This window comes from Vanessa tameamea, chromosome 19, assembly GCF_037043105.1.
Source record: "Vanessa tameamea isolate UH-Manoa-2023 chromosome 19, ilVanTame1 primary haplotype, whole genome shotgun sequence".
Taxonomy (NCBI): domain Eukaryota; kingdom Metazoa; phylum Arthropoda; class Insecta; order Lepidoptera; family Nymphalidae; genus Vanessa; species Vanessa tameamea.
The window spans coordinates 7,588,716-7,603,600 of NC_087327.1; the positions used below are offsets into that span (position 1 = coordinate 7,588,716).

General features: G+C 29.8%; 1 protein-coding gene across 2 annotated transcripts in view; it reads left to right on the plus strand.

Annotated features, from left to right (window-relative positions):
* Positions 1–14,885, plus strand: part of LOC113399405 (zinc finger protein 541) — a 241,694-nt gene that overhangs the window by 201,961 nt on the left and 24,848 nt on the right. For both annotated transcript variants that reach the window (XM_026638527.2, XM_026638529.2), the window contains one exon: positions 2,071–2,213. In XM_026638527.2, coding sequence (XP_026494312.2) covers positions 2,071–2,213 — 143 coding nt within the window. The remainder of the gene's footprint in view (positions 1–2,070; positions 2,214–14,885) is intronic.

Sequence of the window (14,885 nt, forward strand, 5' to 3'; positions counted from 1 at the left end):
GTGAACTGTTTTTTGGGTACTTAATAAACATATCTACGTTTAAATTAAACTATTATTAGTTTCTTTTCACCAAACTTCTTATATTCGTGATTTTTTTTTTATTATTATATAGACTCAAGTGTTATAAAGATTACAATGTCAGGGCGTGATTCAGAAATTTAAATATAATACATGTATAGCAACATTTATATCAAGTAGAATCATTAATAAGCATTTTTTATGACATTATACAATATCAAACATAAAAACATTAATATGTAATAATGATTTGCGCTTGTGAAAAAGTTCTGTTAATATTAAATAACGCGGATGAACTGCATAAAAACTATTTGGATAAATATAATATTTACCTCATAAATACTGGCCAGTATTATTTTTAGCTGGGCTGGCTTCACCTGCATTCTGAAATAAAGTTAATATCGAATTTTGCAGAGATTTGTTTTAATATTCTGTTTTATTATCACGAAATTTATTACGAACATTCACTCGGTAAATTGCATATTTAAACAACAAATAATGAACATCATAGGTAAATAGCGCATAAATTATTTTCCATTTAATTTAAAATACTAATTAAATCGTAGTCCGATTTCGTTTGTACCGACAATAAATTAAATAGGAAGCCAAATTATGAATGAGAATTTTATATTGATCTATTGAAACAAAGGCTTATAACCTATTCCAACCGCAAGACGATAAAGACAAATTAACAACATTAATATATTTTTTTAATTGTCATGACATCATTGGTCTGTATCTTGAATTATCTATGGAATTCATTCGTTTTGATTGTCGATGAAGTTGATAATGAAACTCTTGAAGTAAAATAATAATAACATTTTCGCAAAAATTTGAAGAGCTTCTTATTTAAATGGTACCAAAAGATTAAAAAAAATCAACCGAATTGATAATTATCATTTGATATTATTATCAAGGAGATGATTATAATCATCTCCTTGTTTTGAATTGTTAATTAAAGTGAGATATAAGTATTTCTAATCGATAATAATTATATTAATAAATAACTGTTTTTAAAGATTAAGAAAAATAAATCTAAGATATATTTATTTCCTTCTGCCATTGGAATAGGTGGTAGATGTTTGCATGTGCGTGTGTTTGATGTCAAAATACGTACATATAATACAATTATACGTATATACATTATTTACATAAAATTCTTACCAAACAAGTATAATCAACAAGAAACCAAAGTAGTGACTTTTTACAATTGACACACGTTATTTTTTAAAATAGATTAAGTAATTAACAGACATCAAGCATATTAATTTCGTTTACAAGAAAAAAAATCTATAAATATCCTTGACGCTATTATTCACTTTTAAAAGTCTCTCATATACAAACTGCTATCTTACCCGCAAGGGTACGTACGTACGGTACAAAGTGGGCACTTAAGTAAATCACCTGCATCTATCAACGCAAAATATTTCACAGCAAATAGGTAATTTGTAGCGTTCTAACGAACGGGGTCGTTGAACTTTGGTACAGTTAGCATATACATATAAACTTGGATTACCTTTCGTTTTGATGTAACGGAAAATATTTACGATAGGTTACGGTCTTCTTATAATTGTATGAAGATAAACTTCTGTTCAAATCTTATTCATGACTCTGCATTCAGTTTTATGTATCTTTTGAAAATATAAATGACTTTTTTGTTACAATTTTCAGTTTATCTTTGTCTTATAAATTTATTTACTTATGTCGATTATTTAATTCGATATATCATATAATTATTTTTTTTAACATGATAAATTTATGTATAATAATTATATTCCTTTATTCCTTATTCTTTGAAAATGTCTATAACAAACAAACTTACGTGTGTGTGTGTGTGTGTGTGTGTGTTTTTAGTTGATTTAAATCGTAGCACCAAACCTTCCAAGAAAACTTACAGTACACGACAACAAAGAATAATTTTCTTCGAATTTAGCAGTCTTTATCCAGATATAATAAAATTCGTGCGGTAATATTTAACAGTGTAGCCTTTATAATACGTTCTTGATAATGGAATCAATTTTATTTTTATAAATTAAATTGTTTCTTTTATAGATTGCACAACATCTTCGTCGTCCAGCTTAAGTGGCATAACTACTGTCTCAGTGGCAGTCACAGGACTGGACGCGCGACCGCTGGCTAAGAAGGTGCGGCCCAAACCCGCCTCCCCTAACCGCCAAGGACCGCAGCAATGTCAAGTAAGTCTAGACACAGCCTAACTTTTCAATTTATTTTCGGTTCTAATTTTATACCAAGTACATTTAGGAAAAACATATTACAATTAATATTTAAAATACTAGAAATGTGAAAAACTGTAAGTTATAATACTTACTTATTTTGGATTTTAACGTAATATTTTTGAATTGTGTAAAATAGAATAAGTACAATATTTTTATCAATATAGATAAATGCTAAATGTGGACAAAGCTATCGTTTTTTTTATAAGTCTTCAATATTAGTATCGTATAATCAAATTACGTTACTCTTCAAACATCGGTAATCGGGAAGAGAACTCTAATGTACATCCCTTATAATTAGCATTTAAATAGATAAAATCATTCCAAATTTCGAATATTTTACGCAAGTTACACGAGCTAAAACACAAAAAAAAAATTTATTATATACATTATACAAAAAGATTACATATATCGTAACTTTTTTCCAAAGTAACCTTTTTCCAAATCATAAAAAAAGATTTATTTTAACCAATTTTTGATTGCAATGGATATCGCATAAGCCGTAAATTATTTACTTTATATGTAAGCAAACAAACCATCCTATATATTGTCCATTCTAATTATAGAACCAAGTGCACAGGTTTTATCTAACAATAGAAATTATCTTTAAATAATATCAAACTTTCCCCCGTCTGTATGCTTAGATCTTTTAAACTACGCAACCGATTTTAATGAGGTTCATTAATAAACAAAGTGATTCAAGAGGAAGTTCTATCTGTATAATACATCAATTATAATAGAGATAAACCGAGAATGTCAATTTTCCTAACCTAGTAAAAAACTTCTCTCTTCTTAAAGTCTCGTCTTAAAGTTTTTACTAGGTTAGGAAAAAACATTATTGTAGTATTCTATAAATAAATAAATACTGGGGTGGTCAGTGTTACCATTCCAAGCATCATATTCTTTCGAAGTTATCTGTTATCATTACTTGACAAGTAAATTGTGTATAAATGTCGAAAAACATTATTTTTTTTTATTTTTTTTTTATAGAATATATTATTTAAGATTTTATCTTGGTCTCTCATATAGTCTTTCATTACCATTATCTTTCATATTTTATAAATGAGGAAAAACGTAACATCCAGTATAAAGCCTTTTATTTGAATTCTGTCTTATTGCTTATAGTAATAAGAATGATATTTCATTTATCTCAAAGACAAAGAATCGTCGTGAAGAATTAAGACATGGGGTAATATCGCCGTTCCGGTTAGTTTCCTTCCCCTAATGACCGATGGACCATGGCGATTGCTTCTATTTGTCTTCCAACGTTATGAGAAGCACACAGTTGTCATACACATACACGTTACAAACACATATGCGACTCTGGAGAACACATAAACATGTCTAATATACAAAAAAAGTATGTAATATTTTTTAAATTACAGCTACGTTCAATTTATACTTAGATTGAAAACGGAATAAATTCGATTAAAAAAAAGGTGAGACTTTTTTATCGAATTTCATAATCAAAAACACATTAATTTTACATTTTCGTAAAGACCGACTAAAAATAATAACTAAATCTGAGTAATGTATAATGTAAGATTTTTTTTTTATATACATTTACAAAAAATACATTCAATACATTCCTTTATTTAAGACAACATTTCTGAATATGGATTTTTATGAACAGTTTGCGTTTATTTCGCAAGTGTCTAAATCGAAAATTATTTAAAAAAAATTGTATTTATTATTTTTGATACTTATTTAATAGTTATTAGAAGCTTCAACTTGTAAAATAATATTGATTCAACTTCGTAATTCAAATTTTGAGGAACAATACACATTTTAATTAATATAAATTAATTTGTTCAGATCTTATGTATAACAACAAAAACTTTTATATAAGTTGTCTAATCTAATCTATATTTGACTTATACGTTTAAGCAGTTTTTTTTTTAAAGTTGGAATAATCTATGCAAAACTTTTTTACGGAAGTGTAATGACGACTTATCTTCAGAATTAAAGTTCGTTATTTAAATTTACCTTTAGATAACTTTTTAATTTCTTTTAAGTTTTTGCCCATGAAGAAGGCGAACTTTAAGTTCGGAATTCGTTCAATACCTAATAGTCATTAATTGCTTTTTTAAATTACAGCCTTCCGCGTGGTTAAGCGTTACTGCTCCTTTCGGTGGGTCGTGCCTTTATTAATAAACGGGATATCAACGCAAACAGTTTTTCTTAACCGATAGGTATATCGTTCAAACAACAAATAAACTTAATAATTTTAGTTTAGTTAAGACATATTAATTCTTCAACATTGAATTGATATTAAATTCACAACATTTAATTAATATTAGAATAATATTTATTATAGTTTTAAGTATCGTTTATTGTTACCAGAAACTAAAAGTGGCAGATTCTCATCCAACACATGCTGGTTTCTTCGCTATGTTATCCTTCACCGCCGAACACGAGATGAATTATAAGCATAAATTAAACAAAATACAGTGTCACTTGCCCCGGTTTGAACTCAGAATAATCTGTTAAAATTCATGTCTTATAACCACTGGGCCATCACGACTTTTTATGTATTTTATACTTAAATACTCAAAATATAATAGACATCAAGGTCTTCATATGATACGTGTTTTATTTAAAATATAAAATATAAAACTAAATATACCGAAGTCAAAATTTTGCCAAATACACTCTGTATAATACTAAGGGGTAAATTTAATTGATTGCAGAGTGAAAAGGCAAAAGAGGGAATATTTTGTGAGCACAGAAACTAATATTATAAAAGACTTCATGAGTTAACGGCTGGGTTGCATGTATTATCCTCAGCAATCATAAATTATTGGAAATATATCGAAAAAGGATCTTATGCGGGAAATACGGTATATATCAATAGATTCCTTCATCCAAAGGAATAGCGATTTCAGAAAGTATGTTTATAGGTCAGCCGAATGCGATCAAAGATACTAGGTGGTGCCAAGAACAACACCCCTTTTGACTCCGATAGATAAGAAAAATTATGGCATTCAATACGAAATATTTCATTTTATTTGTATACGTAACCAAATAAAAATTATTATAATACCACAAAATTAGAGTGAATTAATTCTACTAAAGACCTACTTACTTTTACTAGGTACTCGATCAACTATGGAATTAAAATATTTTCATTTTGATAAACATGAAACGAAAAACAGGCGTTTAATATTGCTTTTGTATTTCCTTAAACATTGCGGCAATCCCCGCTGCCATAATTCCATCATTCACGAGACTCCACAGAATAACTTACAAAGGCTCCGTAATATAATCAGATACCAAGTTGTTTTAATGTCGGAATGAGATTTGAACTGATACTGCTAATTGGGCCGGCTAATAGCCTTGATGGTCCTTGCCAATTACGGCTTATTGATGTCGCCGTGGATCTCCGACCCTCGTCTCGTTTTAACCCCATCTCGCTTTCCTAATAATTAATCAAGCAATTACGAGCCGAACGGATCGAACATCTTAACAATAAAACACTATAAAAATAATATATATGGTTCAATAAATTGACTGTTTGCTAAAGGTTACTATGAACTAACTAACTACTGCATAGATGATAGCACACCTTGAGAATGAAACTACTACATATATTTAATTACTAAATAAATAAATAAATAAATAAATAAATCTCATTGAGTTTCACCAGCTCTTTTCAGATAGGAGATGTTTCTTTATGAGCTGCTGGTAGTTTTTGTCAATCAATAAACAAGCTTCTATGTTGATTAAAGATTTTCTTTTTGTATAATGTTAGATAGAAATTATAACATAGTTTGTGCTACTGGGCTGTATTAAAAATATTTAACGAAATAAGCTTAGTCAACAGATAAATTTATATTAGACGGAATTATTATTACCATTTGAATGAATTATTATCTTTAAAGCAATTCCAATGTTATTTATTTAGGTTATAAGAAATATTTGTTTATTGATCACAATCAAAGTTACTAGTTTCAGTTTTATATAATAAAAAGGTTGTGTAACAATGTCATTTGTTTAAAATATTTTTAAACGTCTTAGAGTATCCCATATAGCTATAAATATAATAAATACTAACTTATGGAAACTGAGAACCATCGGAAGAAAACTTTGTCAATCGAATTAATTGTGTTTGTGTGTTTAAAAAAAGAAATAATATATATTCATCTTTGCAACATGTATTAGTATTATATATAAAAAAACAGTAAGCTAAGAACTATATCTACGTCAAGTCCGAGCATATTTATTCGTGGTTAATAAAATATAAATAAATAACATTTTATTTATAAATAATAAAATAACAATTCACAGCGATGTCAATGCAGAACAAAATCAAATTTACTGATATCTCCTCATTTTATCGAACCAAATTATGACAGATTCTTATTTCATTTAATAGTTCGTGACTTGGAAGCTGAAAGCTTCAAACGCGACCCGAATGTTTAATGTTATTTGACGTCTGAAGGCTTGTATATATCATCTTTAGGTTATCTCGATTTGGCTTTAAGTAACATGATTTTTATAAAGTATTCAATGATTTATAATATTTATGAAGCTGGTTAATTTATTTCCACTGATTTTCTACATTATTCTTAATATTTGATGACTTAAACAATAACTCTTATTAACAGTTATATTAATAATGATTTTATAAATATGTTATTTAAATCGAGATAACCTAAAGATGCCATATAATGATTCTTAAGAAATCGACAATACCTGTTTTTTTATGTATCTTCGAAATTCATACTTTCTTATGCTAGGACAGATTAATAAGTCAAGATAAATTTAATAAGAATAAACTGTATTTATGTACTATAACAAATGTGTACTTAACAGTTTAACAAGCTATTTAATATTATTACGACGTTTAACTTCGATGGCGTTTAGATAAATTTATTGCTTTCACACTTCAGTTATTATAATCAAACAATTTAGTAGAAATGAACAAAACCACCGTTCGACCTTCGGTTTGTATTCGTCGCTTGTACAAAAACATTTCTGTTAAAATTACAGAGATTTCGAAGGTTGAAAAATGTAATAATCAAATAATTATAATTTTTTATTTTTTATTTATAGTTAATTAGAAATTTAACCATTTTTCAACGGTTACGTATCAGTTTGTAGGTACACTTTCTCTCATAAAGGTTATAAACATTCATTTTTACAAAACAATCGGACATAAATTTTGCTTACCAAAACAAAATGTATATTCATATGTTGTGGCATTAACTTAACCGGACTTGAGCCGTGGTCTGACGCAAAGCCAGCAGTGAGCTGGGCTTGGGCGCTTGCCAGCCTGCGATAAGCTCCACCACATCCAACATTAAATTACCTACATCTTAGAAACTTTAAGAACAGCTAGGCGATCAAAATCCATTTTATCGAAGACTGAACAACACTTATGTAATTATAAGGAACGTTACTAAGCAGATTTAGTAAACTTAAGGCTATTTATACTAAACCGTCCAGTCAGTAAAAGTGACAGTGCTGCCGTAAATACTGTGTACCCAAGTAAAGTAAAGATTACTGATGCTGTGATTTGACCCAAAAAGCGAAAATGAATAATTTAGCTAAGACTATTTATAATAATAATAGCATTATTTTAATAAATATTTCCAAAAACATTTTACAAACACCGCCCAAAAAAATTATCATTTTAAAATTTACTTGTAAAAAAATTATAGCAGCTGTGCTGCCTTATTTATCTGCATTATAACTTATAATATAATAACGCTAAAAAAAACGAAGACTGTTTAACACGTTTTTATTTACTATATAAAATATTCGAATGTATAAAAATCCGAGTTTTTAATTTGTTCATATTGAAGAAAAATTGAAAAACGTTAGATCCCTCATCAAAATCAAGCACACCTTTATTTTCATAGCATATCTGTGATATAGGTTAAGTAAGCTTCATAGCAATAACAAAACGCTGTCCAACGCTACCCGGTATATTAAAGCGACCCAATAAACGATCTCGGCAGCCAGCCAAACCACTCCAGGTAATTCCAAATGAACGCTTGCGGTCGTGTACTGAAACTTTATCTTTTAAAATTAAGGGCATGTCCTATAATTGGACGTTTACGATTGGTTCTTAAATATGAAATGTCCATTGTAACATGACAGGTTCATAATTAAGAATCTTATATAATCTATAATATAAATCGTACTTAGTAATAAATAAATAAATAAATAATAAATAAATAAATATTGGACAACATCACATACATTACTCTGATCCCAATGTAAGTAGCTAAAGCACTTGTGTTATGGAAAATCAGAAGTAACGACGGTACCACATACACCCAGACCCAAGACAACATAGAAAACTAATGAACTTTTTCTATATCGACTCGGCCGGGAATCGAACCCGGGACGTCGGAGCGGCGTACCCATGAAAACCGGTGTACACACAACTCGACCACGGAGGTCATCAGAGTAAATACGATTAATGTTTTTTACTATATTTAGTGAGTTCAAATGAACATTTATTAAATTATATTTGTGTACAATTTACCCCCTGGGTCACTGGTAAAGTAAATCATAATGAGGAAAACAGTCTAATAAGATCCTAAGGCATCCGCTACAACAGTTACACGCTACACTTAAGTTCATCTTGCTGAGATTAAGCTTCGAAGCAGTCAACGTCTTTGCGTTGCAGTTATTGACATTTTTTTTTTATAATCAACAAACAAAAATGGGCTGAAATAAGCTATGTCACGCTACATTCGTTACAGCGTGAAAGAGATGAAATCACCTGTTAACACGTCAGTCACCGGTTTACGCGTACGCGTGATTGATGAAGGTTAGATGGAATAAATTTCGATAGTAAAAGACGTATAAAGGGACCTTTCTCTTTGAGAAGTGTTTTGTTGTTAAGCTTTACATGAAAGGAGTTTATCCTCCAGCCTAAACTCAGGCAGGCCACAGGCTAAAAGATTTAAATAGAAAATACAGTTGAATCACGCAGCTTTAATTAAACATGATTGGTAATTTTTTTAAGCTACGTACGTTATGATTCGTCATATATCACAGAACCCACACCGATACTGAAATACAATAACTCAGTTAATAAAAATAATATTTAAAATAAAAAAAATTAACATCGTTATTTTATAAAAAATACGTTTGTTTTTAAATTAACATGGTTATTTTTATTACTAACAGTATTTAAAACGGGATATTTACCATGTTTTTTATTTTTATTTAGTGGAGCTCGATATTTCGACATTATCTACGAATGTCTTGTTCACGAGTCTCACTAGTTTCGCTAGTCTAAAAACATGGTAAATATTCCATTTTAAATACTGTTAGTAAATACGTTTGTATCATAGAATTTGTTACAAATTCACCTTTAATATTTATTCCGATACAAAGTGTAGTTGATGTCACTTCTATTCTCTTCTGTGTTCTAACTCCTTTTGGTCTCTAATCCCCGCTTTTCCCCGAGACGTTCGTGTTTTCTTAAAAAGGTAAACTTCGTTCAATCTACGAAGTGTTGGATTATCTCGACAAATTCGCATTATATTCTCTCAATTGTCCATGTGACCATAAAAGAAAAAGGTCAGTTTTTATGACAGAGAAAGGAAATGTGGCACGGTTAGTTAAACAAGTAGAATGGACATTTGTTATAAAAATAATGATACATTTGATGGCACTTCGCTAAAGTGAATTTGACGGACGTATATTGCTTTGTATCAAATGGGCAAATAGAAGATGACATTACTTAGGCCCTATACGTGTGTGTAGCGACATATTTCAAGATATTCGCCGCATTATATAAATATACAATTTAATAAAACGCTTTCGAGGTTGGAGTTATATTATAAAAGAGCAAAAACATGTCCGATATTTAGAAGTATTAATGCGTTTTGGTTATTATTATTTACGATAAATGTATCTAAAAAATCAGACATTTACTTTTTATTAATTGATATGTTAAATATTATAAAAATAGAACTGTAATAATATTTCCTAGTCGTAATAAAATAACAGTTATACTGTTTAATTTTAGCAAAATTAAGCAAATGGAAATAATTACCTTTTACGTTAAGAGACAAAAATCTAGGGAGTAAAGAGACAAAGCCGTGACAGGGTTGACAAATGGTTGGCATTCAGAGCACAAGAACAAAAAACAGAGGTGAAATCGCAGACAAGCAGACTGAGAAAAAAAATGCGCCATTGAAATAATTGCATTGTTATACACCGCTTCATTTCTACGTATAGAATTATTTTAAACTTGTATGACTTTTATTAAATTGTTCGTTTAGACTGTTCGAGTATTTTAAGTATAAATAAAACTAAGTGTAGCAATCACACCCTTTTAACGAATGTACATTGATTACATCAATACAGATAAAATCGACACCTTAATTCGTAGACATTAACAAAGACAAATAACTTTTTTTTTGTATGTACCTATCAACCCAAGGAAGGTAAGTGTCAGGCCGGCTCGTCATACGTCTTGCAGTGTTAGAGAAGACAAAGTGTGATTAAAGTAAATAAAAAAATCTAGAGAAAAATGAACGAAAAATAAAAATAAAAATCTGATAATTCAAATAATTACGTTCGTCTTCTTACAAAAAAAAATAATATTAATTGAAATTAGTCTCTTCCATTTGACATCAAAAGTAATCACACAGACGAACAAATGCACAATACGATTATATTCATACACATTGTCTTTGAAAGTTTATGTACAGAGACTTTTCTTTAAGCCAAAGGGAGAAAAAAATCTTTTAAGTCCAAAAAAACCTTACGAAATATAATAGACTTAATTCAATGTTGCCGACAGACGGGGTTGTACGTCATCCAATTAGTAATATAGGGTAACCACTGCCGCTAGAGCGGAAGTATGAAAACGTTAGTACCAAGACAACTCGGATCGATAACTCTTGCTACTTTTACGCTCTGATGGACAGGCTTTACAATATATTTAAGTTAACATTAAGCCGAATATTTGATTCTAGATGTAATAGATACTTTTATTTTATGTTCATGTATTTGTTTAACTATATTTCAAACTATAATAACAACAATTATAATATATGAAAAGCTCAGACAGTTTAAAAAAAACATGGCGTGATAGAAAAAATTCGCCACGCTTAAACATCCATCAACATTTTTAATCCATAACGTGAACTAGAAAATGAAATTGAACGTAGCGTTCTATCAATTTGGAAATTAAAACAGAATCGCTCACTAAGTTTAAATTTCATCTCGTAAATCGAATCAACATTACATAATTTATTCGAGTGGGCTTTAACAATCATTTTAAATCGCCATTTACCATTTATAAACAAATACTGACAATTTGAATTTAGCGTAACGAATATGATGTACATATATTGTATAGTGTACAATTTCGGTCATGGCTGTCAACTGTGAGGAATATGACAGAGAAGAAGTGTGGACGGCAAAGTCAAGTGCAGTCCAACACGACCGGAAACAAAGGCACAAGTCTAACGGTTTGCTTCCAAATAACGAGAGTGTAATACTACTTCGTAGCTCTGGACTGTCTCTGAGAATGTCTGGATAGAAAAACCAAATAACGTTTTATCGGTCCGGTCCGGGATCCCATCCTAAGACAAAACCGGGTTTTATAAAATATGTGTATGAAAACTGCTGCCCTAGACCAATGCGATGCGAATAATCGACAAATATTTATCTTTTACCAATGCGATTATATATTTTTTTTACTTATTAATCTATTATTATAGATAATCTGCGAATATACAATTAAAAATAGACGATATTAATTTCGATTGTTTAAAAGGAAAACAAGTGTACAATACTATCTTTGAATTGGTAAGCTGAGGGTAAGATTTGAAGTTCATGCGGCGGCTGCGTAATGATTTTTTTTTTCGCGTAGAAACAGAATCCATAAACAAAAGGCACTCATCCCATTTTCGATTCAATTCACGAAAAGTAAAGCCGCCGCGATCGGAAAAACAGAAAACATTGAGAGATTACGTTAAGGAGTTATTCGATTTATGTATTCGAACATTATTTTGTTATACGACAAACACACAAAACAGGATTAGTGACCCTTCCCCTTTTTATAAATGCACTGGACGTTTCGTATATTTGGTTAATACATAATATAATCATCTTGCGCAACTAATTGCACCATTTTAGATGTATAATGTTTAATATATTTCAGACTTACATATACGAATATATGACATAATATTTAAAGAATCAATCACATTATTTAATCAATCAAAACGTTCTATATTCAAGCAATATTGAAGAATATTAAGTTTTACTAACCTCTTTTGATTTCCAAAGCATATTCTACCCTTAAAACGGAAACTCTTGACAGTTCCACGACAATGGAGTTAATCGTCACGGCTCATTTGCATTGGCGACACGTCAGGCACGTCGCTATACGAGGCCGATTTAGACGTGCCGGGCCCGAGTAAATAGGGAGCGCCATATTGCATGCTATTGAACCAATCTCAGCCACTTAAAACTTTTACAGGCACACGCTTATATGAAATGCAAAAACTAAATATACTTTCATTTTTAAAGAGTAGGTACCTTTGCTTAAAAATCGCTTATAACCTTATCATAATATATAGACCCGATTACCAAAAACTTATCATAGTAAAGTAACCTTTAAATTTCCCACTAAGTCTAAGGGCTCCTCTTAGCTTATTATGAATCAATATTTAAAAAAAAAAGCAATTTATTATTTTTACAAAAAACCAATATAAACAAAAGAATAATTTTTAAGCGTATTATCCTTATTATTATCTACGAAATAAATTTAAAAAAAAAACATATTTTTGTCTATGTTTTTGTTTATATCATACAATTCAGTTTCGTCATAAACAGAAAAGAAAAGAATAGATTCCGTATTAAGGAGCACATTACTTTAAATCTAAATCCATGAACTTAATCTCCTTAATACTCTGGTCTAATTTTTTTTATAAAAACGAGTTGGTAAATTGCTGCGTGAGTATTGCTCAGTCCCTTGGCTCAGCGTAGGTGTCACGATGATCCTCACATTTCCACGGAAATGGTGTCACGAGAAAATGGATCTTATGATCCTGAAATCCTGACACTTTATTTATTATGACGGATATAGCTTAGGCCTTTGCACCTGTTACTTTACTTGTATCGATTCGAGCAATAACTTGACACGTTTTGAACGTAGAGAAGAAAATCCCTCCAAACTGTATCTATAATACCTTCTCTCAACTAAAATAACTGTATGCGTATTTAATTTTCTTTTCGTCTTTGGGTGCAATACTTTTATTTACTTTGTTCTTCTGGACGATGACCTCGACTTTTAATGGCAGTACATCAAATTGAATTAGAACATTCCATAATCGAGTAAAAATTATCTTTTGAGATTATTATTTCAAGCAAACTTATCTTTAGTTTCAAAAAATCTGAGGCCATGGCTCTAATTACCAATTTTCATGGTACAAAGATAGATACATCAACATTCGATACTAAAATAAAACGATTGCGTGAGTTTCAAAGAACAAGTACTAGTACGTAAAAATTGTATAGAAAATACAAAACCAAGAAATTAGAGTGTGTGTAAGTGTAGTTTATACAATAATTTATTAGTATATTAGAATATACATTTCTTAATAGTAGTCTCAATCCAAAACTTTCGCGATATTTTTGTCATGATAAAATTGTGAAAAAACATAGACATACTTGGAAAAAAACAATATAATAAAGATAACAAAAGATACAAGACTTTAAAATTCTTTATATAATGGCCGGATATATGTATATTAGCATAATTATAAAAGGAAAAAAACTGGAACCGATGGTGGATGTTTCATCTGCCTTGACGAATTTATTTATTTGTTTTAATAACTTTTATATTCCGTCCGGCATGAGTAAAATAAGGGTTAAATAAAAAGTTTGTATTGAGGGACAATCGCACAAAGGAAAATTCTTATTTTTTTTTTTTCGAACTGGATCCCTTCTTTTGCATACATAGAATAACTTACCAAAGTTTCGTCACGATCGGATAAATGTTTTAGCAACGCATATAAGTACATATATAACTTACGGACGTTTATTTTTATAAATTAAGATTTAAATTTTTACGAATTATTATATATTTTTTAATAATTCTTCTCATTACTAGAAATTTTAAAAGCACACTTATAAAATTACGAAAGTAAGATGGGACATTTCCCTCGTTGACGCCTTTCCAAACGAAGAGCGTTCTCACAAAACAATGTCAAGTGAAAAATTGTTGCGAGAAGACGCACGCCCCGATTTCACATGCATTTTTAATGTGGGTCACGGCCCGTGAATTAGGTCGGGCTTTTTGAAATGAAATGGTAGGAAAACGGCTAGAAGCAAATTTCATTGGATTGCGCGTCGCGTTGCGAAATTATATAATAATAGAGTAAAATTACAAGTAATGTCTGCTCCGAGTCGTACACGAAGCGTCAGTTTTGTGTTTATGTAAATTAAAGTTACATTTAAATTTGTTGTGTATAATTCAAAGCAATACTAAACTTATTGCTATAATAGTCAACAGATAAAATTGGTTTATTTGGATAAGGCAAAATATAATATAAATATACTTATATAATACTTTTTACTGTTATTCGAGAAAAATCGAATAAAGGAAATTGCTAGTAGTTAATTAACTTGGCATAATATTCTTGGCAT